The following is a 27625-nucleotide window of genomic DNA, read 5'->3' as shown; positions in this document are numbered from 1 at the left end:
CCTCTGGAGTTGAGACATCACATATGGGATGCTGCTGTTCCTCAAGATAAAGGCATCATGCACAGAGCCAGGATACTTGGCATTGACATGTGAGATGTACTGCTCCGCCAAACACACCATCTGCACATTCAGAGAGTGAAAGCTTTTCCTATTTCTGAACACTTGTTCATTTCTCTGAGGGGGGAAAAATGCAATATGTGTACCATCAGTGGCACCAATGATGTTGGGGATATGTCCCAGTGCATAAAAGTCAGCCTTCACTGTGGCCAAATCCTCCACCTGGGGGAATACGATGTAGCTGTGCATGTGTTTCATCAGGGCAGACAACACTCTGGTCAGCACGTTTGAGAATATAGGCTGTGACATCCCTGATGCCATGGCCACTGTCTCTTGGAAGGAACCACTTGCCAGGAAATGGAGCACTGACAGGACCTGCACTAGCACTACCTGTGGAGTGGCGGATATCTGAAATCAGGTCTGGCTCCAATTGGGCACACAGTTCTTGGATTGTGGCCCTATCAAGTCTGTAGTTCAGCATAATGTGCCTGTCCTCCATTGTCGCCAGGTCCACCAGGGGTCTGTACACGGGGATGTCTCCATCTCCTATTCATCCTCAGCAGTTGAACTCTAGGGTGAAAAACGGTGAGCAGAAGGTCATATTCACACATATGTCAAAATTAATATGCAATTTTTGATTTACAGAAACAGTATGTGTACTTGTAAGTGAGTTGATCTGCCAATGTCTGCTGTGACGCAGTTAGGTGCCATGTCCTGTGCCCACCTGAAATGGCGGCTGCCTGACCTGTGAGGAGAGACAAGTGGAAATGAGGTAATTCCGTGGCGTTGTGTGCCGTCGCTGTCGGCGGTCGATGACCGCCGCACAACACCACATTGGTTATCATTGGGCCCTATGAGTTCCAGTAGCCAATGGCGATGTACGCCGGCGGTGAAGGTACACACCGCCGTGGACGTGACCGTCATTTTCTCATTTTCTATCTGTGCACTCACTTGCTACCTGACCTTCAACAGGAGAGGACCTACACTGCAAGTGCTGCTGTGATCTGTGTCTGGAAGCGACAATGGCTCGAGTGTCTAGGGAAAAGGCCCCTGCCTTCACTTCGGAGGAGTTGAAGAGACTGGTGGATGGGGTCCTACCCCAGTACACTTTACTCTATGGTCCTCCAGACAAACAGGTGAGTACACTGTGAGCATGATGCGTGGGGCATGAATGTATGGATTGCTGTATGTGTAAGCCTTGTGTAGGGTGGGGTCTGTGTGGTCCTGGGCAGAGTGCTGCATGTATGGTGGGCAATGTATGTTCAGAAGGGGATTGGGGGAATATGTTGGGCCATGAGTTTAACAGTCCAGACGGTATGACTAATACCTTTTCTGCTGTATTTTTTCTGCAGGTCCATCAGAAAAAGGGTATTTGGCATGCCATTGCCAAGGAGGTGAGGACCCTGGGGGACTTTGACAGGCGGAGCACCCACTGCTGCAAATGCTGGGAGGACCTGCGCCGCTGGGCAAGGAAGACGGCGGAGGCCCAGCTGGCCCAACGAGGAAGGGGTGCACATCGTACCCTAACCCCCCTGATGTTCCGCATTCTGGCGTTAGCCTATCTAGAGTTGGATGGGCGCTTGAAGGCATCACAGCAGCCACAAGGGGGTGAGTACAGATTCAGAATCATGACTTTGCGTGGGTTAATGTTTTACCTGGGTGGGGGATGTGGTCTGTGGGTGCCCCTAGGTGAGGGCGAACATGGCAGGGTATGTTCAATGATGGGCAAGCTCAGATGCACTCCAACCCCAGTAAAGTTAGTGGACATCTACTACTGGGCAGGGTCCTGTGGGTTTCGGGTGTGCAGCTAACGGCGTTAGGCATTGCACCCCATGAGCTGGTGACTGGCATTGTAACTGGTAGTGCATGGGCTAGTGCATAGGGCTGTTCCCTGTGAGTTGTGTATGTCAACGGCTGGTGACTAGCATTGTAACTGGTAGTGCCTAGTGCATAGGGCTGTTCCCTGTGAGTTGTGTACATCAACGGAAGTGTTGTTGCTGGCATTGACCAAGTGTATCCTCTGTCTCTCCCCCCCCTTTTTGTTTTGTCACCCTGTCCTTGTGTGCATTCGCATCATCTGGCAGAGGAGTAGAGGCTCCAGCGACGGAGGGAGCTGCATCCCACATGGGCCTGGAGGCAGAATCCACAGATGGTGAGGGCACCAGTGGGATGGATGGCGAAGGGAGCACCACGACGGAGACAGGAGGGGACACTACCGACATCGACAGCTCCTCCGATAGCAGCTTCCTGGCGGTGGCGGACACCTCTTTGGCCACCCCAACTACAGGTACAGCCGACACCCCCTGTACCAGCCCCGCCCTCCCAGCCACCCTTCAGTGTGTTTCCTGTGCCCGCTCACCCAGGAAGGTGGGCATCTCCTACACCCCAGGCACCTCAGGCCCTGCCCCAGTCAGCCCTGCTGCCCTCAGTGAGGAGGCTATTGACCTCCTGAGATCCCTCTCTGTTGGGCAGTCGACCATACTGAATGCCATCCAGGGTGTAGCAGGGCATTTGAACAAACAAATGCATACCTGGAGGACATTCACTCTGGCGTGGTGGCCCAACAGAGAGGATTCCAGGCTCTGGCCAACGCACTGATGGCAGCCATAGTCCCTGTCTCCAGCCTCCCCCCTCCAACTTCCTCTACCCAGTCCCAATCGCCTCAACCCCAGCCTATCCCAAGCACACCTTCAGACCAGCAATCACCCAAATCAACACACAGAAGTGGCTCAGGCAAACACAAGCACCACACTTCATCTCACAGGCACTCACACAAGCATCATCCACATGCAGACACACCAACATCCACTGCCTCCACTGTGTCCCCCTCCTCCTCCTCGTCCACCTCCCTCCCAGTAGCGTCTCCACTCACACCTGCATGCACTATATCCTCATCCACTACCTCCATCACCAGCACGCCTATCACTACACGCCCCTCACTGGCAGTCACCACCCCCACATCCATGCACACGTCCCCTGTCTCTTCTCCCACTGTGTCTATGCCCCCTCCTCCCAAAGTACACAAACACAAGTACACAGACACCCAACAGCCATCCACCTCACAACAGCATCCAGCCCATGCACCTGCACCCAAACACAGCAGACTGACACCTCCTACAACCACTTCCCTCTTCCTCCACTCCCAAACCTTCACCATCTTCCCGCCCCAGTGTCCCTAAGAAGCTTTTCTTCACCACCCTTGACCTATTCCCTAGCCCTCTCCCCCATCCTTCACTTCAGGCCAGGGTGGCCAGAACCCAGCCCAGCACCTCAACCACCCAGTCCACAGCCACTGTGGTTTCTGCAGCTACTGCAGGTGTGAGAGACTCCAAGGAGGCACCCGTCAGCCCAGCCAGTGTGCCAGCACCACCTGCCAAGACCAAGAAGAGTCCGCCACCTAGCAAGGGCAAGAAGGGGACACCAGCCAGCAAGGGGAAGAAGGCACTACCAGCCAGCAAGGGCAAGAAAAAGACACCAGCTGGAAGAAGCAAGGAGGCACCACCATCTGCCAAGGGCAGAGAGGGGCACACAACACCAGCCATGGCACTTCAGCCATCCGAGGCTGCAGGTGAAGGCCTGGAGGCTAGCACCACCACTGCCAGCACAGCCACCTGCAGTGCAACTAGCATCCACTGAGCAGCCGTCACCGCCGGCGTACAGTGTGTAGTGGTTACTATATGGGCTGCAGTGCATCCTGGCACCTGCAACACCTGTCGGTGTGACACACAGGTGGGAGACTGTGACCTTGCCCCATCCTGGATGAAGCACACTGGGCACCAGGCCCCCTCCAGAACCAGTGGAAGAAGGCATCCACTCAGCCCCTCCTTGGCAGGATGAAGCACACTGGGCACAAAGCCCCCTCCAGAACCAGTGGAAGAAGGCATCCACTCAGCCCATCCTTCGCAGGATGAAGCACACTGGACACAAAGTTCACTCCAGAACCAGTGGAGAAGCCATCCACTCCAGAGACTGTGGCTTTGCACTCCCTAGGACCAAGCAGTGGGCAACCCACCCACTAGAGAGACTGCGGCTTTGCACTCCCCAGGACCAAGCAGTGGGCAACCCACCCACTAGAGAGACTGTGGCTTTGCACTCCCCAGGACCAAGCAGTGGGCAACCCACCCACTAGAGAGGTTGTGGATTTGCACTCCCCAGGACCCGGCAGTGGGCATGTAGCCGCTTCCAGGAGCAGTGGCGTTGTACCATCTTCCGGCTGAGCTGCCCCCCCATTCCCCGTCCCCCTGGTGCCCCTGCAGTGTTCTCTCCGTATTGATGCAGGAGTCAAGTGTGGCCTTGGCCTATGTGTTTTGGCCCAGTGGGCCACGGACATTTTGGAGTGGGCATTGTCCCTCCTTTTGTATATATTGTAAAAATTGTACATACTGTTTATTGATTTTAGTACATATTTTTCTAAAACTGTACTATTACACTCATTTTATTCCATTCCTTTTGTCCTTGCGTTATTCCTGACGGTTACGGGGTGTATATGTAATGTTGTTGCATCTGCTTGTGTGTATGGTGTTTGGGGTGGGGGTGGGGGTGTTGCATGTTGCGTGTGTGTGTCACTCTCTTTTTCCTACCCCTCCCTTGTTTGCTAGGTGCAGTACTCACCGTGGTTGACTTCGCCGGCATTCGTGTTCCTGGTGTATGAGAAGGTACACCAGCATTGGGAAGAAGTGCAGCTCGGGCTCCATGGCGTCGTGGTTCTTCCTTGACTGTCGAGAGGTGAGTCATTTCCCTTCAGAGTACTGTTTCCACCGTGCTTTTGATGGCGTTGGTACCGCCGCAGGAAAGGTTGCGGATAGGCGTGTTGTAATACAGTGGGCAGTACATTGTCTTCCGCCTGGCTGTTGCGATTACCGCTGCAGTGTTTGTTGCTACCGCTGTGTCGGTCGGAGTGTTAAAGTGGCTGTCTGTGTTGGCGGTTTCCGCCGTGGTCATGATTCAATTTTTTTTACCGCCGGCCTGTTGGCGGTATTACCGCCGCTTTATCACCGACCGCTAGGGTTGTAATGAGGGCCTATGTGTTTAGCTGGTAATTGATGGGTGCAGTAGGCAAAGCAAGCCACTGGAGGATTAAATGGGTGGTGTAGTGCATCAGTGAGTGGCATGCCAGTGTTTGTGGTATTATAGCGATGGCCCTTATGGTGGTTTATCATCAGATTTGGGGGTTAGCGCTAGAAGAATGGTCACAGTCCACAGTTACACCAGGTTTTATGCCCTGTATCTCAGATACCTATTGTTGTTGTCTTTCCTCTGAGCCCATTTCCTGAGCTTGGTTTTCCAAGGCTCGACCGATGGGGGGTGGAGCCGGTGAACCCTAGTGAACCCCACTGGGTCACATTTACAGGGCCATAGCAGGACTAATGAGCACACTGTTGGCTCGTTCAGTTTTGAGGCTTAGCAACAACACAAACAGTCACGTCTTCAGGGTTAGAATGCGTTGTCTCCCTTTCAGTTTCAGGATGACCAGATCTCACACACTGCTCCAGAAAGTCTGCATAACAATACACATCCAGGTCATATGGTAGGAGTCTTCTTCATCTCCCCACATCTAGAGTGCTTTGAGGTAAGTTAGCAAACAGAAGGCGCAACCTGCCAACCATGAGCCATGTACAGTGAAGGTGATTTAATTACAACAATTTAAGACATATGTATGGAATAGCTCTGGAAGGACAATTTCATTCTGCTCGCAGCATTGGCAGAATTTGGTCACGTCAAATTCAGCCAATCGTCATATGGTAGAATTTTTTTTCTACTGTGGGGCTCCAGAAACGCCTGCTGGTGAGCTCGACCAAGCGCAAGTGAGATTTGGCATCCCCTATGATTTTCAGTCATTAAGAGGACTTTCAGCAAGATTTTCTAATGCTAGCAGTTGCAAGCCATCAGGAACACAGTCAGATGGCTGCTTCTAGAGTAGATTTTCTACTAAAGTGTCAAGTAAATCAACTCAAATGGACTTGCGTTCTTGCTTACTACGTGGTGCCATTTGCACTGATTTTTGTAGTGTGGAACTTCCTCACACTGCTAAATCACAGTGTGAGCAGTGCAACATGAATATTTCCAGCCATTGGCAGAACTCTGTGCGATCTTGCAGATTTTTTACATAATTCCACATAGTGAAATCCCACTAGTTCCACCCACCTCTACTATGAAAACCTTAGATTGAGGTGGGGTCACCATCAGAATGTTCTGTTTGAAGGTCATGGCTCCACTTCGCTATAAGGACTGATAGGTCCACTGTCTGTCCCTGTCTGATAGCCCTATATGTGTTTGTAATTCTGTGGCGATGGGTTCCCCATCTTAATAATTTGTGTAAGATGTTATCTGTCTCCATCTCTTCATCTGACCAATCCCACGTGGGATTTACTGCTTTGCAAAGGGTTACATATCCTAGAAACTGCTAAATAATCAAACGTAAATGTTGGAAAATGGGTTTCTGGTTGAGGAGGGAGACACATTTTCTGTCAGTAAGAAACACAAGCAAACTTACATTAACCTGTGCTCAACCCTCTAGTAGCTTGGCACAAAGCAGTCATGCGTAAATTACAGACAAGGTGTAAAGTATTTATGGAGCACTTCACACAATTAATAAAGTGGAAATACCACACAAGAAAAATACCACACCAATCTGGGAAAAATAGAGTAAAATTTAATAAATTGACACCAAAGTGACAAAAATACAATCAGTAGAACTGGAGAGATACAATTTTAAATATTTAAGTGAAAATAGTGCCTACAAGCACAAGGAGCCAACTGTGGTTATCCAGTCGCACTGGTCCAGAGCAAAATCACAAGTTCAGACCATCTGCGATGGAGCACATGCTGGATACAGGGACCGAGTTAGACCAGCTTAACTAGAGTAACTCCAATCCTGCTTGTTGAGTATTGTGAGATCACATGTTGAGGATGTGTCACGCAGCAGAGATGCTGTGAAATCCTGGCACAGGGATGTGTCATGCAGTTGCAGTTCTTGGAAGCTGTGAGGCTTCGGTGTGAGGTCCTGCACTGTCATCAAGGATTAAGTTGACGAGGGGCTTTAATGCGAAGTCATGCAGCGAAGATGCACCATGCACCAGCTGGGTCCGAAGAAGCTGTGGCGCTTATGATACAGAATCCTGCATCCTCGTCAAGGATGCCATTGATGAGAGACTTGTGATGCAAAGGCCTGCATTGAGAGTGTCTTGTGCAATGGCAGTTTTCATGAGGCTGCAGGCTACAATGCAAGGTTCCGCATCTGGGATGAAGCAAGCAGTGGTTCCAAAGTGAAATTATGTGAAGCGATGTGTCGGTTCTGCTGCAATCAAAGTTGGGCTGGCAGAGCTGGCACCATGAGACCCACTTCCAAGGATCCAAGACTGTAGTGACACTACTTGAAGGGATAGGACTCACAGCAGAAAGGGCTAAGGTGCTGAGTTCAAGGAGGTTGAAGCATTATGTCCCTGCGGCTCTGGTCAGAAGGGCAGTCAACTAGCCTTTGGAGTCACTCTGGTGGCCCTGTGTTCAAATGCAAGTTTATGTTCATGATATTGTATGACCCTGGGCAGTGTAGGGTTATAGGGCACCCTCTTTTTCTTATATAGGTTTAGTACACCTGGTAAGGTGTGAGGTTGTTATGAGGACAATAGGCATATGCCTTTCTCCCAAAGAGTGGGACCTAATATATAATTTCTTTTAAAGGTTCGATGGTTTTCGGTTTTCTCAGTAGTTGTAGATATGCATTATGCACAATCATGATGCAGTAAGAACGGTAGATGAATACAAGAGTGGATTTAACGCCAGTATGTCAGATCACCAAACAGTATGTTATATAGAAGAACAGATATCGAAACTACTAGAGCTGCCTTCACTTTTAAGAGGAGAATTGCCTCCTAGCGACACACCTAAGTTAGACAAAGTAGAAAAATTAAAACAACCGAAGAAGAAAAACACAAGGACCCAATTGCACACTCAGGTTTTATTGGAGCATCTTAAAAATAATACAATCCCACAGGGGTTACAAGTGAGAAATATTCCAGTTAGTTTCACAGGAGACCCAAAATACTTGACACAGTTTAGTTGAGTAGGCACTAAGGGCCTGATTCAGACCTTGGCGGGCGGCCGAGGCCGCCCGCCACGGTCCCGCCGACAAATGACCGCACCGCGGTCAAAAGACCGCGGCGGCCATTCATACATTTCCGCTGGGCCGGCGGGCGCTCTCCAAAAGAGCGCCCGCCGGCCCAGCGGAAATGCCCCTGCAATGAGGATGCCGGCTCCGAATGGAGCCGGCGGAGTTGCAGGGGTGCGACGGGTGCAGTGGCACCCGTCGCGTATTTCAGTGTCTGCATAGCAGACACTGAAATACTTTGTGGGGCCCTCTTACGGGGGCCCCTGCAGTGCCCATGCCATTGGCATGGGCACTACAGGGGCCCCCAGGGGCCCCGCGGCACCCCCTACCGCCATCCTGTTCCTGGCGGGAGATCCGCCAGGAACAGGATGGCGGTAGGGTGTGTCAGAATCCCCATGGCGGCAGAGCGCGCTCCGCCGCCATGGAGGATTCTGCAGGGCAGCGGGAAACCGGCGGGAGACCGCCGGTTTCCAGCATCTGACCGCGGGCGAACCGCCGCGGTTAGAATGCCCTGCGGGGCACCGCCGGTCTGTCGGCGGTGCTCCCGCCGACCCTGGCCCCGGCGGTCAGAGACCGCCGGGGTCAGAATGACCCCCTAAATGTTCTAGAGACTGGTTAGCCCTTTCAGTCGAAACGGCACTAAGGATTAGTGAGAGTGAACTTAAAGAAATTGCCGAACTTAAACAAGAGATAGCTTTAGACAATACCATACTAAATGCACAACAACTTCTAGATTCTGTAAATAAAACCATTGCAGAGTTCAAAGCTAACACGATAAACCAAAAAACGACAAAACTAGCACAAGACATAAACATTTTTTATATTTTGACCACATACCCCTACTTGAGAGAAGGTTTTTATAAAAATAACAACCCAAACACTCTCAACTTACAATTCCAAACAAGATCCCGTAGAAAATGTATAACTTTCTCTGATACATCTTCTGACTCCGAGGCAGAGACACAAGGCTCGTTCTCTACGGCACAACCTTTTTTAGGCAGAGGCAGCCGAGAGGTCCAAGAGGGACCGTGCACCCCAGGGGCCAATTTCAAGATCAAAACTTTTTTCGGACCAGAAGAAGAGCTTACAGGAGACAATAATGGGCTCAGAAGACTCCATCCCTATCTACAATTTATCCACATACCCCCTCACACAAATAGAAAAACAGGTTCTTAGCAAGGGACTTTCTTTTGTCCCAACTCGCAACCAAGATCCTATAGAGAGCAAAATAGAAGTGTTGAAATTTCTCCGTAAAGTGAGATTAAGAGTCTTCTTTAACTCAACACCCAGGCAAGGAGAGACCCCAGACATTGGACTTAGACCCAAATCTAACTTCTTACCTGATAGGAATGAGATGCCTGAGGAAGTTTACGTTTTTGAAGATTTAGTATTGAAAGAATTGGACGCACTCAATGCTAAAAAGATCTATTATGAAGAAAACTGCTCCAAAATAGAGAAAGAAGCTATTGTCAAACTAACTGCAAATAAAGACATCATAATTAAGCCAGCCGACAAAGGGGGAGGAATTGTGATCTGGGGAGTCGAACAATATAATGAAGAAGTTATGAGACAAATGAACAATCAATCACATTATCGCAAAATTGAAACCAATGCACCAAAGCAAGTAAGGGTTCAAATTGAAATGATGACACATACAGCTAGGGAACATGGATGGATTAGTAAAAAAGAATATGAGTTCCTGAACCAAAACGAGGGACGTACTCCATATCTATATATTTTACCCAAGATTCACAAAAGTATAGAGAACCCACCAGGAAGACCTATAGTTTCGGCCTGCGGGTCTATTCTAGAACCCCTTGCACAATTCGTAGATGGTTTTTTAAAACCTTTTGTAGCTAAAACACCAGCGTTTTTACGGGACTCAATGGACATTATTAATAAGCTAGAAAATCTAACATACCACAAAAAAGACAGTTTCTAGTCACCTTTGACATTGAATCCCTATATACAAACATTCCACAAGACGAAGCATTAGAGATTATCAAACAAATTATAAACAATAATATCGAGCCTACGAATCCTCCAACAGATTTTCTAGTGGGCCTAGCCACGTCATGTCTTAAAAAGAAGTTCTTTAAGTTCAACGATAAACTATACCGACAAGTCAAAGGAGTAGCAATGGGGTGTAGCTTTGCCCCAGAAATCGCTAATTTGGTGATGGATTACTTTGAGCAGAAATGGATCTATCCCCAATACAACCCATTTAGCCACCACATTACCAACTGGAATAGATACATAGACGATATCCTAATGATTTGAGAAGGGACAGAAAAAACACTTAACATGTTTTTTAACTGGCTTGACCAACACGCAGTTGACTTCAAATTCACCATGAGCAAGGACAAAATAAAAATAAATTTTCTTGATTTGTGGATTGTAAGCAGAAATGGGAGATTAGAAGTTATCTTATATAAAAAACCTACAGACCGCAACACGTTGTTACACTTTTCAAGCGGTCACCCCAGAACACTCAAAGAAAATCTCGTACGGACAATTCCTAAGAATAAGGAGAAACTGTACAGAAAAAACTGATTATTTTTGTAATGCAGATGAATTGACAAAAAAACTAATCGACAGAGGCTATCCCAAAAAGCTAGTTAAAACAGCAGCAAAAAGGGCTTGGTTCACACCAAGAGAAACACTTTTAGTCCCCAAAGTAAGAACAAAAGAGATCCCCCTAACATGTGTGATCACGTTTAGCCCAAAGGCTAATAAAATTCGTTCTATTATTGAAAGGATTTGGAGGATTATCAAAGACCTAAACATAGACAAACCGCTCTTTTCCTTTAAGAAAGCACGTAGTCTGAAAGATCAGTGGGTGCAAGTGGCACAAACATGCCCAGAAAGAAGGAAAGATCTGAGATCATTGCTACAGTTACCAGCTGTGCAGGGTCACTATAGATGTGGGAAATGTACAGCATGTCAATACACAGAAGATTCCAAAGAGATCAAAATACATGGTAAAGTACATGTACAAAATGACTTCATGAATTGCAATCCAAAATGTGTGATCTATTGTATTATGTGTCCTTGCAACAAAGCTTATATTGGACAAACTTCTCAACCCGTAAAAGCCCGGATTTTGCAACATCGTTCGAGAATTAAATGTGCAATCAAAGGAGCACCACTTGTCGAACATTTTCTGGAGATTACACATACAGCAGAAGATATACGTTGGACAGTACTAGCAGTGATACAGCCCAAAATGGATGGACCATCAATGACAACAAGACTGTTGAAACTGGAAGCAAGGCTAATTGAAAAATTCCAAACAGCTAAAATTGGGCTTAATGACTGCGATGAAGTGTGGACATGAATTAGTTGATTGGTCAAAATCCGTGCATTAGGAGGTTGACAGAGCTATGAAAAACCACCATGTGCAAACAGAGATACACAAATCGGATGTCTGCATTGTCCCCCCCTTTTTTGTTTATATATATAAGATATTGTAAAATATGATGTGGTCTTTGGATGCTCATCCATGAGTTTGGTATATACAATTGTATGTGTATTATCCTAAGGTGTAAGGGCATGACGTCATCAATACTTGAGGCAGTGATCTGGTAAAAGAAGGGGGGTACTAACCCCAAATGCCCTCGATATTCTATATCTGGGCCTTACTTATAGGTTTCAGGCGTCAATAGGCTTTATAGAATAGATACCAAGGGAGTATCTCCTTGCAGTCTGTAGAATCCCATAAATCACCCCCTTTTTCCCCCCTCCCCCTTCCTCCCTCCCCTTCCCCCTTTCGTCTTCCCCAACCCCCTCCCCTCTCCCCTTCCCTGCTATACAATAGTCAAAACTCCTTCACCTTTAATTGAGATAAGCGATATCGGGGTATTAAAGATGGCCGCCGCGCTTTCCCTAAACGTTACGGCCTACGCGGGACAGCCATTGGCACGCATTAGCGTTATAAACCACACGCGCGAGGCTCCCAATCTTGCTGTTACTCAGCATACGCGATGAGGAGTGTTCCTCGCCCGTCCGGATGAAATGACATAAGCGCTTCTTCGCCCCTTTTGTAAAGTAAGTCAGAGCTTATACTCTTTAACGTTTAGCCAGACGCTTCGCTCTTTGTTCCATTTTGGTTTTAACTCTTGACAGCGTTTGTTTATATTATAGGCTAGGGAATTGGTTTCCCCAATTACAGCAATAATATAGAATCATCAGAAGTGCAGACGATGCGTCTTACCTCCTGAGTCTAAAGATAACAAAGTAAGAGAAACAACACCGGTTACTTGTGGACGCCACATAGAGGCACGTGGTTAATAGTTGGCTTTATTTATTATTTTTATGCATTACTATACACTAACACGTAATTCTTGGTTGCCCAGGTATGCTTTAGCTAATAGACGGGGCTCTTTGTAAGTATCTCGACTGCCAACAGAATAAGAGGTAAATATAACTTATGGCTACAGAAAGCATGTTTCTCACATTAGGTTTTGTGCACAGGCTCCTTTTACCTATTGGTTCTAATAGAACAGTCTTTAATCCTCTTTTCCACACATTGGTGTTAGCGATTTGTGTGACTGCATGACAGTACCCACATGCTTTTGGTGATACTGACTGACATTATGTGGAGATTCTGACTCCCTTGTTACCGCTCTTAATGATACTAGTCCATGTTTGTTGATGATTTTTGTAGAGGCTGTGCTGCCCTTCTCGAGTCCTGATGAGGCCACTATTGGATAGGCCGAAACGCGTCGACCCATTGTATGCGAGACTGAGGGCTTACAAGTCAATGTATTGAGAAATGAGATATGCACCATACAATACCGTTTGCAATAAATAGATAGGTATTTGACAGCTGGGTGCAGCTTAGGTCCTGAGCCATTGTTTTTTCAGTTGATCACAACTTGATTTTCTTGATAGTGACCACAAGATAAAGAATGAACGAGGGGCACAACCCTCTTTTGTGATACTGCCATGACTCAATAAGTTGGTTTCTTGTTAATATTGTTTGTAATGTTATGTAAAAAAAAAAAAAAAAAAATTGTGTTAATATTTAATGAATGTTTACCGAATAACCATTGCTCACCTTTACTAACAAAATGATTTAAATAAATAAGGGAAAGAAAGTGTCCCTAGAGATCAGGATTCATCACTGATGTCTTTAAATTAATGATTGTATTTGTCCCTTCCTGCTAATTTTTTTATGTTCATGATTCTTCAAATGCAAGTCCAGCGCTTCACTCAGGCAGGTGGGCAGAAGGGCAACAGAGTAGCAGTCCTTCTGCCAGAGCAGCACAGCAGTCCTTCTGAGTCTTCCTTAGGTCCAGGTTTGAAGTAGGAAAAGGTTCTGGATGTTTCCACTCCCAGAGGTCCTTGGAATTTCCTGCATCCCTGCCCTGGTCCCAGATTGTCTGGGGTCGCAATAGACTAGTGTCAAACCCTTTTTATGTGTGCTCAGGCATAGCCTTTTTGATGTGCACTTATGGTAGTTGACAGCTCCTCCCCCTCATCAAGTCAGAGAAATTACCATCCAGTCAACACCTGGCCCTTTTTTCACTGTCTGGGAGCAATATACAAGGACCTATTGTTAGCTACACCCAGTCATGTGACCCAGGCACCAAATCAAATTGTTAAGACAAGAAATGCCAACTTTTTAAAAGTGGTATTTTCTGAATTGTAACATACAATCCAACTTTACAATTCTTTAGACACCAAACTTCGACAGTCTTCCTGCTCCCAATTAGAATGTATCACTTATTAGATGTAATAAGATAACTCAATGTTATTCTATGCACGAGGCTGGTCTTGCAGTACTGCAAATCAAATTTGAGAGTTTTCCACCATCAGGATATGAAAAACATAAAAATATATGCCCCACTTTTCAAAGGAACTGTATCCTGCCCAATGGGCGGTTCAGGGCCTACCCGAGGGGTGAACTATATGTATTAAAAAGGAAGATTTAGGTCTGGTAAAAAGTTTATTTTGCCAGGTGGCAATGGCAGTTTTAAAACAGTACACACAGGTTGCAATGGCAAGCCTTGGGACACGTTTAAAGTGTTACTTATGTGTGTGGCACTTTACTATGGACTTACAAGTAAATTAAATTTGCCACTTGGGTGTAGGCCAGTTTAACCATGTTTAAAGGAGAGACCACTTTAGCACTAGCTAGCAGTGGTAAGTGCACAGATTCCTATGACCAACAAAATGAGATAAGCTAAAATGGAGAAGGAAGGCAAAACGTTTGAGGGAAGACCACTCTAAGGCTAGCAGGTCTAATAATAAATTGCTCCAATTTGAAAAAATATCATGAGTGTTCCTGAATCAAATACCTCTCCTATGTGGATAATGGTGACTGTCTACCAATGTGTCTAGATGGCTATCAGTCCTGCTTTCATGAACCCAGGCAGACATCACAGTATCAAGTCCATTGAATATGCTGTCTGGGGGGATCATTTCTAGAGGTACCTAAACTAACAGAAATATCACACATGTAAAAGAAGAGGAGGTGATATAGTGCAAGGACAGTCTCCCAGCAGTCATTCCAGAGTAGTTCCATCTCACAGGAAATGGACCAGGAATCCAAATTCTGGAGAAGCATTTAAGGCAATCCATGACATAAACTACTTGAGTTGTGCTGTCAAATACTAGGCCTTAAAATGAGGTGCCCCAAGAACCTGACCATCTATCAGGAGGAATAGCTTGCCTGCTTCTACATGAGCTCCTCATTAGCTCCATTAACAATTGCTTAGATTAGGAACTTTGATCCTGGAAAACAATCTTTGTAGCAGTATTGGTAAATTAATGCAGGAGGGGTGGTAGAATCACAATATTAGACAATGAAACACAGTCTAGTGCTGACAAGGGAGGATTTAATGCTGATACCTCTTACATACATTTTGAAAGTTATGAGTTGGATCAAGGAATTAGTGTTAGGCCCTGATTTGGTGTCAAATTAGTGTTGAATTTCTTCCACAATTCTGCCACTGTATACAGTGTCCTCCAACGCTGGCACTTACAAGTGCCATTTGGGAATCATCGCCCACCTAGGACTCCAGTACAGAGAAAGCTATAATATGTTGTGATCATATCTGTCTATACGTGTTTCTTGAAATGTTGTGAAACAGAGAACATATTGATGTATGTGTGCAAGACATGAAAGAGAGACAAATGCAAGTACTTCCCATTTTCTGAGTAGGGTGCCAAATGTTGGTCAAGTCCCAGGCACATGCCTGTCAAGATACTTGACCTGAAACTTTCTATGTTGGTGAACCAGGTACAGGTGGGTGGGATTTATGTAACTCATTGTTGAGTTTGCAGTTAAAATACCCCTATCAAGAATGGATCATAAAAAGTATTGTTGATAATCATTGTGAGCAAATATATGAGTTGGGTAAGTAAAGACTGAGAATATGCACTTTTTTACCATCAAACAGGTCTTACACATACACAACTCTCTGGTCAAACCCATATCAAGACCCCCCCCCTGTAATAAGTGAAGTAAGTGAAGTAAGTAGTATAACACAGTTGGCCATTACACCAACAGTGGGGCCTTTGACCCTCAAATTTCATAAGATGTGTCTCCCCTTCAAGTAAGAATGCATATGGTATTTTTTACTTATTTGCCCTAGATCTCTAATGTTCCACATAAAAAAGGTGAATGTGTTGTATGGAGTCATGAGTACAGTGTTTCGCAGTATCTGGCTATCTGATACACACTTCTCTCTTAATGCCTTTCCAGCTTACCATTCACCTCCACTGGCCACAAAACATCTATTAAAATAAAATCTTCTGTGAATGCTCTGGTGTCACGAAGTGATATAGAGATTACCCATGAGCAGAAAAAGCAAAACTGATAATATGTCCAACTGTAGAACTCTCCCCATGGCTTGACATCCAACTGTGACTTCCCCAAACATGCAGAAGCTCTGTAAACAAAAGCTGTACGTCAAGGAGAGTAAAAAATAAAAGGAGAAGTGGAGAGGGTGGCTTCACTAAGTGTGATGAAGGATTTCCAGCCCCCGATTAGTGCCTGAAAGCGGGTTATCCAATTGAGGATGACTGAGCAAATGGTGCACCCTAATGGTGCAGAGGGATGGGAGAGCAGGCTCACGGACACATCACTAACATGCAGATTCCATACCCCATGGGGCCGGTGTGTCCCTGTTATATCCATCTGTTTCATGAGGACTCTGACTACATAGTCAATGTTCACCAGCAAATCAAGATTACTTCTGACAAGAAGTCACAATGTAAACCAGGAGAAGGGGAGGCAGATGCCCCCACGGCATCGACCAGCCAGAGACCCCTCCACCTCTTATGCTTTGTTAGAAATAGAGTCTTTGGTTGGAAGTCAGATTACCCCCTGTCCAAGCAAGGACACTCACTCTAGTCAGGGTAAAGGAGAATCACACTCAGTTAACCCCCCCTCACCCACTTGGAAGCTTGGCATGAGCAGGCAGGCTTAACTCAGAAGCAATGTGTAAAGTATTTGTACCAACACATATAGTAATACAGTGAACCATTACAAAATGTCACAACACAGGTTTAGAAAAATAGTAAATATTTTATCCAAGTAAACAAGACCAAATATGATAAAAATCCACAATACACCATTAAAAAATGTGATTTTAGCACATAAAACACAAAAATAGTGCCTAGAAGCACAAATACTGCAATTTGATGTTAAGCGGTGTCGTGACTGAGTCGTTTCCTACTATGCGATGCCAGTGGTAGGTCTACTTCAAAGGAAAGTCTCTGTTGTTCACAAGATCCTGCCTTGCGCAGGCCAGGCCCCAGACACACACCAGGGGCTTGGGGACTGCATTGTGAGAGGGCAGGCACAGCCAATTCAGGTGTGAGTGACCACTCCCCCCTCCACTCTAGCACAGATGGCTCATCAGGATATGCAATCCACACCCCTGCTCCCTTTGTCTCACTGTCTAGAGGGGATTCACAAACAGCCCAACTGTCAAACTGACCCAGAAAAGCAATCCACAAACAGGCAGAGTCACAGAATGTTTTAAGCAAGAAAATGCCTACTTTCTAAAAGTGGCATTTTCAAACTAACAATCTAAAAACCAACTTAACTAAAAAAAAATGTTTTGAATTGTGAGTTCAGGGACCCCCAAACTCCATATTTCTAGCTGCTCTGAAAGGGAATCTGCACTGTGGGTGGCACAACCAGTGCTGCAGGTCCACTAATAGCATTTGATCTACAGGCCCTGGGCACCTCTAGTGCACTTTATTAGGCGAAGGACTTACCAGTAAATCAAATATGCCAATCATGGAGAAACCAATCAATAATACAATTTACACAGAGATCATATGCACTTTAGCACTGTTTAGCAGTGGTAAATTTCCCAGAGTCCTAAAGCCAACAAAAGCTTGTCTGAAAAAATAGGAGGAAGGATGCAAAAAGTTTAGGGATGACCCTGAAAAAATGGCCATTTCCAAAATGCTTCAAATCAGATTGTCAGCTGTTTGTGGAGTTCTTTGGGCTGTTTTGCCTTCATTATCACTGGAGAAAGGCGAGCCACCATTCCCGTCACTGCAGCTGGAGGATTCTGAAATAAAGTGCATCATCTCTGTATGTAGAGCCACCACAGCCTACACTACAAAGAAGAACACATCCTTGGCTTGCTCTTTATCCAGAATTGATGTACACTGGCTCCTGGCACGTGGTTCCATATTCTCTTTCAGTGGCAACACCATTGACACCCCATCTCTCATCTCCCTGGGTAATCCACCTACTTTGAGCTACGATTCTGCTCTATCCAGTCCCATGTTGCAATTGGGTTGTGAAGATGAAGGACTTGTGCATTGGTCATGATTCTGAATTTAGCTGGGAAAAGCAGGGCATATTTGAGGCCCATGTCTCTGAGTTTGCAATTCACTCCTGTGAAAGAGCCCCTCTGGTGGTGCACCACTCGATCACAATGAGGAAAAATAAAAAGTCTACTGCCATTGATTATGAAGAGTCCAGGTTTCCTGGCAGGATAGCATTCCAGTCTTGGAAAGGCAGCAACTTAGCCACTATGGGTTGAGGGGCTGTGCCAGGAGGCAGGGGACTTGCCAGGGCATGGTGTGCCCACTCAATAGAAAAGGAGAGTGTAAGCTTCGGGGCATCAGTTTTTTTATAAATTTAATCAAATCACATTTTTCAGTCACCTTAGGAACTCCTACCACACAGATGTGGCTAAGCCTACAAATCCCCTCTGCATTCACCACTCTACATTTCTGCAATCAGTGAGGTCCTGTACATACTTTGGAGGTCAGATTTCTGTGGCTGCAGCAGCTGCAGCGATCTTTCCATCTTGGTGACCCTATCTGAGTTTTCTCTGGTCATCACCTAATGCACCCAAATAATTTGCAACTGCGTAAATTTTGGCCTGAAGAGACCCCGTAACAGAGGTAACTGCCTCCAACATCATGTCAAATTTGTCACCTTGTTGGGTAAACCCCACATTCCATGCTGTGCAATCCATCTTGAGTCATTTAATCTCACTGCAAAAGTGTGACAACGGTGCAGATGGTGTTTTGGATGCTCTGCTTTTCCACATCATTGAAATTCGCTGTACACAATCACTGTGAGTCTGTGAGGCATGACTCTAAGCCAATGGTGGATATCAATTGGGATCAGTATGACTGTGCAGCTAAATCTGTAGTAGTGCCCACTTGGGAGTTGAGCCATTGCCTCACACGTCAGATGATTTCCATCATGGACAGTATGAGTATGAGTAGCCACCAAGTGGCATCACAGAGCTCCTCAGTGCAACTTGTAAGGAACAAATGAGAGGGTCATAAATGTATTAGAATGGCATGGGACACGGTTCTGAGATGAAGTTACATGCAGGTTGTCAATGACATCTCTGTCACTGTAGCACCAGGAAGGCTTCATGTGCATGTCACAACCCTCTTCACAACAGCTCAGTTAGTGCAGCCAAAGTCCTTGGATTTTTTCATAGCTGCCTCAGCCTGTATTAATTACTACCCTGTGTTTTACCCAGGCACTATAGACTTACTGTATGGTGCAATCAGGCCTCCAAGGCCATGACCGCTATTCTTCTGCCCCAAATGTACTCCAGTCCAGTATCTAGGTTCTGGACCATAATACCAGATGCACCAGGTCCCATCGCTCCCAGCGGGCTACCCATGAGCCACAAACTCAAGGTGGCCCTGCAAGAGACGCTGTCATCTTGATGCCCCAATTTGCGGGGAGTCGAGGTAAGGAGGCAGACTCACTGAGATGTCTGGCATGACCTTCACCCGTGGATCACACCTGGTCAATGTGCAACACAGTTCAGGAACATATGCTGAGCCCTCCAGGCCCAAATAACAACCTGCTGGTACCTTACACCCAAGTCAACATGCCGCTGACCCTAGGGTCCCTGTCCTGGAGTGGATGATGGCGTATTAACATGGCAGCTGGACTGAGCTCGTTCAAGTTGCAGCCACCATGTTGGCTCAGTTGGCCACGCTCCAGAAGCCTCATATAACTTTATGTACACTTGACCTTGGAGGTCAGCTACAAAAACACACACACATACACGCACACACGCCTAAACACACACATTGAATCCAGAATTGAGAAAATCGGGAAGAAAAACAAATTAAACTCTTAAGCACAATGGTGCCAGATGAACATCATGCAACCTTTCCCATCAGCCTCAAAAGACGTGCAGAAGCTCGTAAGAGAGCTTCCCTCCACAAAAAAATAATACCCTACATCCTCCCTTGGCCCTGTTAGTATCAAGCAACTGCACAAAGGAGAGCACAGCAAATATTAGAGAGCTTCTCTCCACACAAAAGTAAAACCGTACATCCTCCCCTGGCTCTCTTGATATCAAGCGACTCCACTCAGGGGAGAACAACAATTATGAACAACCAACACGACTGTGAATGAAAATAACAGAGGTACTGCAGAAACCGCTAGTCTCACTAATTATGGGTTGTTAGACATGGGTTTTTTGGTTGGCAGTCAGGTTACCCTCTGTCCAAGCAAGAACCCTCACTCTAGTCAGGGTAAGTCACACACAATCCAAATTATCCTGTGCCCACCCTCTGGTAGCTTGGGACGAGCAGTCAGGCTTAACTTAGAAGGCAATGTGTAAAGTATTTGTGCAATAAATCATACAATAACACAATATAGCACCACAAAAATACACCACACATTGTTTAGAAAAATATAGAATATTTATCAGGATATTTGTATATCAACACAATCACAGATGCAATAAGAATTTGTAGAGATATCACTAAAAAGTGATATGAAGTGTCTTAAGTCTTTAAAAAGTAAACAAAGTCTCTTTCAAGCACAAAGTACCTGGTTTGGAGTGGAAAATCTCCGCAGGGGGCCGCAGAAGAGAAGATGCGTGGAAAAATGGTGTGTGCGTCGGTTATGCCCCTTCACACACTGACTTGCGTAGTTATTTATCATGCGGGGAGACGTGCGTCATTCTACGGGAGGAAAAATGGTGTGTGCGTTGGTTTCGCTCCTTCACACACGGACTTGCGTCGTTATTTTTCACTCCGGGAAGACGTGCTTCATTTTCCGGCACGCCGACCATCTCCTTCTATGGTTCACTGGATTACCAGATGTCCCAGGGTCTGTGCGTGGATTCCTCAGCTTGTTATCCGGCTGCGCGTCGTTCCGGGAGGCTGTGCATGCAATTTTCTTTCTCCAGGCAGGTGTCGCGTTGATTTCCCCTCTGGAAGTCGGGCGGCCTTGTCCATGTGAGGCCGTGCGTTGAAGTTCCGATAGCACCGCAGCCGTCGCATCGAGCGGCGTCTTTCTGGATCGGCGTGCAGTGAATTTTTCACCGCAGAACAAGCTGTGCGTCGAAATTTTTGGCGCACGAAGAATCCAAATGAAAAAGAGAAGTCTTTTCGGTCCTGAGACTTCAGGGAACAGGAGGCAAGCTCTATCCAAGCCCTTGGAGAGCACTTTTACAGCCAGACAAGAGTTCAGCAAGGCAGCAGGCCAACAGCAAGGCAGCAGTCCTTTGTAGAAAGCAGACAGGTGAGTCCTTTGAGCAGCCAGGCAGTTCTTCTTGGCAGGATGTAGGTTCTGGTTCAGGTTTCTTCTCCAGCAAGTGTCTGATGAGGTAGGGCATTCGAAGTGGGGGTGACTTCAAAGAGTGGCTAAGAAGTGCATCAGGTCCCCTTTCAGTTCAATCCTGTCTGCCAGGGTCCCAGTAGGGGGTGTGGCAGTCCTTTGTGTGAGGGCAGGCTCTTCACCCACCCAGCCGAGGAAGACCCATTCAAAATGCAGATGTATGCAAGTGAGGCTGAGTACCCTGTGTTTGGGGTGTGTCTGATTGAATGCACAAGGAGCTGTCAACTAAACCTAGCCAGACGTGGATTGTAAGGCACAGAAAGATTTAAGTGCAAAGAAATGCTCACTTTCTAAAAGTGGCATTTCTAGTATAGTAATATTAAATCCGACTTCACCAGTCAGCAGGATTTTGTATTACCATTCTGGCCATACTAAAGATGACCTTACTGCTCCTTTCAGATCAGCAGCTGCCACTTCAACAACGTATGAGGGCAGCCCCAATGTTAGCCTATGAAGGGAGCAGACCTCACAGTAGTGTAAAAACGAATTTAGGAGTTTTACACTACCAGGACATATAAACTACACAGGTACATGTCCTGCCTTTTACCCACAAAGCACCCTGCTCTAGGGGTTACTAGGGCACACATTAGGGGTGACTTATATGTAGAAAAAGGGGAGTTTTAGGCTTGGCAAGTACTTTTAAATGCCAAGTCGAAGTGGCAGTGAAACTGCACACACTGGCCTTGCAATGGCAGGCCTGAGACAAGGTGAAGTGGCTTCTTAAGTGGGTGGCACAACCAGTGCTGCAGGCCCACTAGTAGCATTTAATCTACAGGCCCTAGGCACATATAGTGCACTATACTTGGGTCTTACAAGTAAATCAAATAGCCAATCATGGATAAACCAATCAACAGTACAATTTACACAGAAAGCATGTGCACTTTAGCACTGGTTAGCAGTGGTAAAATGCCCAGAGTTCAAAAGCCAACAACAACAGGTCAGAAAAAATAGGAGGAAGGAGGCAAAAAGTTTGGGGATGACCCTGTCAAAAAGCCAGGTCCAACATGGGTTAATTGAGCACTTTCGAACTTTCTATAGTAGAGCCATGCGAAACTACACTCCCCTCAACCAACAGTAGCAGACATTTAAGCCATTTAAATCATTTTTTTCTATCAAAGTCTCATTTTTGGTGGAAGGCCGCTAAAATATCACACCACGGTCAACAATATTTTTCAGATTTGTGTTTTTGCTGTTTGAAAGTGCGGTGCAAAAGGAGACCATTACCCAGCAATTGACCCAGGAGTAACACTGAGCGGTGGGGATGATGGATCTGGCTGGTGCTAACGAGGTGGTCGCAATTTGATGCATTTGACGCACTGAATTGAAGGGATGAGATTAAAAAAAAAATGACTGCCGAAGAGATGACAGGAAAGGATGGCAAAACAAATTCGATCATGATAAATACTTAAAACATTTGCAAAGTTTGAGTTAACATTGCTCGATCTCTGTTCTACTGGCTGCTTTTAAACATTTGATATTAATTTGTTGCCAGTGCAGTAGCAATCGAGACGATAGCGTTTATAACAAACACATATTTGTTTGGCAAAGCTATCCGTGTGCGGGGTAGTAAACAGCGTGTACACCGAACTGTGTGACGATTGCTTGCGCCCGTGTTTGCTCAAGAGAACATCTTGTACTGAAGGAGTTTTGGGTCAGGTAACTTATTGCACCGTCTTCCCCGACTAAACAGAGATGCCACACAGTAAACACATACAAAACAACACATTGTATCACAACTTATGTCATGAGCAGCTAAACCAGGCTGCAGCATCAGAGATGATAAACAGTTTTAACAACTGGGTGGCTGTTGGTTGTCAGTAGTTAGAGAATATGCCACAAAACCTCGAAATTTTCCCAACTGAAAACAACCAGGCTTAAAATGGATGAATGGATTACTGGAAATTGCAAAACTGACCGATAAAGCATTACTCACGAGTGACACATTCTTATGGGTATTAGGGTAGACTTTCTAAATGCTGGGTGCAAATAATAAGTTATGGTTTGAATATTTACCTTTGAAAAGCTGCATTATTCCGGGAACTATAATTATCAAAATTGCTATGAGTTTACAAAAGGTTAGAATAATCTGTATCCGGGCGCTCCAGCTGACGCTCATGCTGTTCAGGACCATTACAACCGCTGCAAGACAAGAAGAAGGTGAGAGGTTACTTCAAAGCCTTTGTTCTGCTCTCCAGCACTGCTAAGCAACGCAAGTGTGCATGTAATTAAGCATCTATAGGACACATCGATGAACATCATATGTGAGCTGCTCGGAAGGTCGCGCTGAAAGACTGTCTATACCATTAGAATACAAACGCAAGGTTAGGTATATAGGAAAATGAGGTCAAGGAAATGCGTGCAGGTGTGCGTCACATTCGCTGAGGGTGGCGGGCGGGTGCTTGACGTCACCCACACTCACTACTGCTTCATTAATTTCTTGAACGCGACATATTCTTGAAAGACTCAAATGGAACAATGCATTTTCCTCGACAGTTCACCACGAAATGTAAATCTTGGTCAGACCATCCCTAGGTTTTTTACATCCCTAGCTCAAAGAAACAGTGCCGGACACGTAACCAAAATAAGCACTAACAAAAAATGTTCAAACCGGCTACCCTACCTTCCTCTCCTCTCCATCTGTCTTTTTCTGGCCCTCTATTCTCTCCTCTCTATCTTTACCCTCTCATGTCACCCCAACCCTCTCTATTCCCTTCTCCTGTCTTTCCTTCACCACAGTCCCGCTTTCCCTCCTTCGCTCAATCATTTAATGCTCCTGTTGGGCCTGCTGCTTTGGGTTTTCAAATTACAGCCTCAAGTGGTCCCAGCCCCCAGATTCAGGGAGATAAATACCCTGGATGTGGTCCAAATGTAATAGGAACCATGCGATGTCAGGAAGGGAGCGGGGAGACCAAGGGACATGGAGCAGGAAGGGCACATTCATTTTAACAGTGGTAGGTATTTTTAATCTACTGTCGAATCTCATCTCCTTGTTGGAGTTACACTGAGATCTGGCCCAGTAAGAAGGCAAATACATTGCGTGGGGATGGTTAGCATAATTTTACAAAATTCTAGCAGAGAAAAACAATTCGAGCTTCATCACAAACAGAAACAAAATAGGTCAAATGAACATGCCAGTCCTATGGACAGGGCTTAAGTTCTAAAAAAAAAGAAGTGGGGGATTAACCAAGTATGTAAGTGACATCACAGTATGTGAAATTGCGTGTGATGTCAAAGGAAATGGCATCATGGCCCTTAACCTCACACGGAGTGACATCACAAGAAGTGACATCAGATCTTAGGAACTTTCACATTAGCGGGCCTATCATGAGTACATTTTAGTGCATTAAGAGTTTTAACAAATGAAAACTGATCAGTACTTAAGTCTCTGACTTGTGTTCCTCCCTGAAGGAATTAAAAGCTCAAATGTGGATGACGTTTGGTGACTAACTAGAGTAGAGAAGTCACTAAGGGCCAGATGTAGGAAGCCGTTTGCATGGTGCAAACTGCGAAAATCGCAGTTTGCGCCATGCAAACAGCCTAACGCGATGCTCATTCACAAATTGCGAGTCGGTACAGACTCGCAATTTGTGAATGCGACTCGCAAATAGGAAGGGGTGTTCCCTTCCTATTTGCGACTCGCATCGCAATGCAGAATTGCTTTGTGACCGCGAATGCGGTCGGAAAGCAACTCGCAGTTACCACCAGTGTCACACTGGTGGTAACTCATTCGCAAAAGAGAAGGGGTCGCCATGGGACCCATTCCCCTTTGTGAATGTGGGCATAAAGGTTTTTTTCAGAGCAGGCAGTGGTCCAATGGACAACTGCCTACACTGAAAAAACGAAACCAAATGGTTTCGTAATTTGTTTCATTTTGCAACTCGTTTTCCTTTAAGGAAAACGGGCTGCAAAATGAAAAAAAAAAACTGCTTTATTGAAAAAGCAGTCACAGACATGGAGGTCTGCTGACTTCATCAGGACTCCATCCCTGTGAGTGTAGGGACTCGCTATGGGGTCGCAAAATGCGACCCACCTCATTAATATCGATGAGGTGGGTCTTTGTGACCCCATAGCGAGTCGCAGACGGTGTCTGAGACACCATTCTGCATCCGAATTTGCGATTCGGAAATTGCGAGTCGCGGAATCGCAAATTCAGACCTTACTACATCTGGACCTTAGTGCTACAATCTATGGACACCAAACCTGGCACCAAGAAAAGCACATGGTTCGTGATTTGCATTAAGAATTCTATAAACTATAATTGTGAATATTAAAACTATAAAATGTATTAACCTACCGAGCATACCTTCATTGTACACACTTACAATTTGAGCCCACTTTGACCATTATAAAAAAAATACAAGTTGAACACTGATTTGGTAGTCCAAGCATGGCAAACAATATTACTTATGAAAGGTGCAGTCATAACTGAATATTCTGCACCCAATATTAATTCAGACATTATGGACCATGCCATATTGTATTGTATTATAATAGTATTTATATAGCGCTTACTACCCCTGATGAGGCGTTGAATCGCTTTTCGGCAAGTAGCACGCTACTCCGGAACCCACAAGGAATTAGTGGTGGATTAGTATAGGGAAATATGAGTACAGTTTTAGTATTATTATGAGTTAAATTGAGCCGCGGATATGAGAGTTTGTTAGTTAGATTGACTGGAGTAATGGAGGGGTGGAAGAGGGAAGAATCCAGAAGTGTTAATTGTGAGTATATGGTAATAGGATTTATGCTTGGGATGAGTAAAGTGGGAATGGGGGTGGGAAGAGTCTGTGGAAAGGCTTAGGGAGATCATAGTAGCAGGTTGAGATAAATGAGGGAGAATATAGTAGGGTTGTTCGGGAGATCATGGTAGTAAAGTGAGGTTTGGGTGAGTTAGATGTGGAAGCGTAGGAAAGAGCTCAGGCAGAGTTATTTAGGAGATTAAAGTAGTAGAATGGATTTGAGATGAGTCAGAGTGGGAATGGAGGATAGATTGATAGAGACATGACATATGGTGATGGATAGATAAGTTTGATATAAGATGAGAGCAGGGATTCATATATATATTTTATTCCCCCCCCACAAGGTGATACTATTTGGGAACAATGGCTAGTAAATGGAAATATGTGGAATACTTTCCACTTGATAATATACCATACGTTTTAAATGTTAGCCTTGTTGAAGCCCTAGGCTTGCATGCTTAAAAGGGCAAAACACATGTTGTCTATAAAAGTACTAGCTTTGAAAAGCAACAAAAGAAAGATAGAATTAAAAATAAATAAATCACAGAACGGAAAATACACTGCTGGTTTTGCTTTCAATCATTAAACCTATTCTAAAAACTGCATGACCAGGACTATTGGAGGAACCACAGAGGAATTATTGCGAGGTAAAACTCATCATCCCCTGAAATCATTTAGGAAAATCTACATACCAAACCCTTATTGTCTGTGTGAGCAAGGCTTAAAGAACAGGCCTCTATAGCAAAAGCCTTTCATGAAACCCAGTACAGCCAGAAAATAACCTAAATGTACTTCATGTGATCTATCTTCAGACGCCAGCACATCCTGAAACACGTAAACCATCACGGCTGTGATAAACAGAACAATGAAAAAAATAAACAAATACATAAATAAATGATTGGCCTACTCAGACACCTACGTGGTGTTGCTGCTTAACCAAAAGAATGCCACTCAGACATGCCACTCAGTAATGCCACTCAGGTATCAGACCATCAAACATTCCACTGTTTAAATTACAAAAATGTTATGTCGTGCTATTAATGTTTGGACCCTTGGTTTAAATCACAGATGGTGGCGTGTGGCTACTGTTTGTGCCTTAAGTTAGCATTGACACCAACAAGACACTAGGAACAGAGCTATTACTCCACAAACAACAGCACATGTACACAAACAGGAATTTGCAACTGCAGAGCAGATACACACATTAGATTTGACACCCAATAAACCCTGATGCCATCATTAAAGCTAAACCAGATTAAAAATGTAAATTATCGCCAGGTTGGTAGCTACTCTCACCGGTAAGAAGGTACTGATTTCCAAGTCTATACTCAACACCGTGTTCAGATATGCATTGTGCAGAGACCTGCACCTTGACCATGGCCCACCCATAATATCACATGACAACAGCAATCATGATTATTAATGACAAGACACAAAATAGTATCATATTACCACCACCCTCCAAGGTAGACTGATTGAAAGAAAAGGCCAGGAGCCTGCAGAGCAGTCCTGGCAGAATAATCTTAACTTTCCACAGAGCCATGTTTCTGGAAAGAGCTTTATAATAGATTATGACTTCTGCAGTTTCCCCCAGGTCCACTTTCTCAGCAGTAGCAGACTCTAGTATTGTGCGCT

At 45.4% G+C, this 27625-nt stretch overlaps 1 protein-coding gene across 1 annotated transcript in view; it reads right to left on the bottom strand.

Moving 5' to 3' along the window:
• SLC7A11 (solute carrier family 7 member 11) overlaps positions 1–27625 on the bottom strand; it is a 622701-nt gene that overhangs the window by 393346 nt on the left and 201730 nt on the right. The window contains exon 4 of the mRNA XM_069242094.1: positions 23265–23390. Within this exon, the coding sequence (XP_069098195.1) occupies positions 23265–23390 (126 nt within the window). The remainder of the gene's footprint in view (positions 1–23264; positions 23391–27625) is intronic.

The sequence above is a fragment of the Pleurodeles waltl genome, chromosome 1_2 (assembly GCF_031143425.1).
Source record: "Pleurodeles waltl isolate 20211129_DDA chromosome 1_2, aPleWal1.hap1.20221129, whole genome shotgun sequence".
NCBI lineage: Eukaryota > Metazoa > Chordata > Amphibia > Caudata > Salamandridae > Pleurodeles > Pleurodeles waltl.
This window is presented reverse-complemented; position numbering and strand designations above follow the sequence as displayed.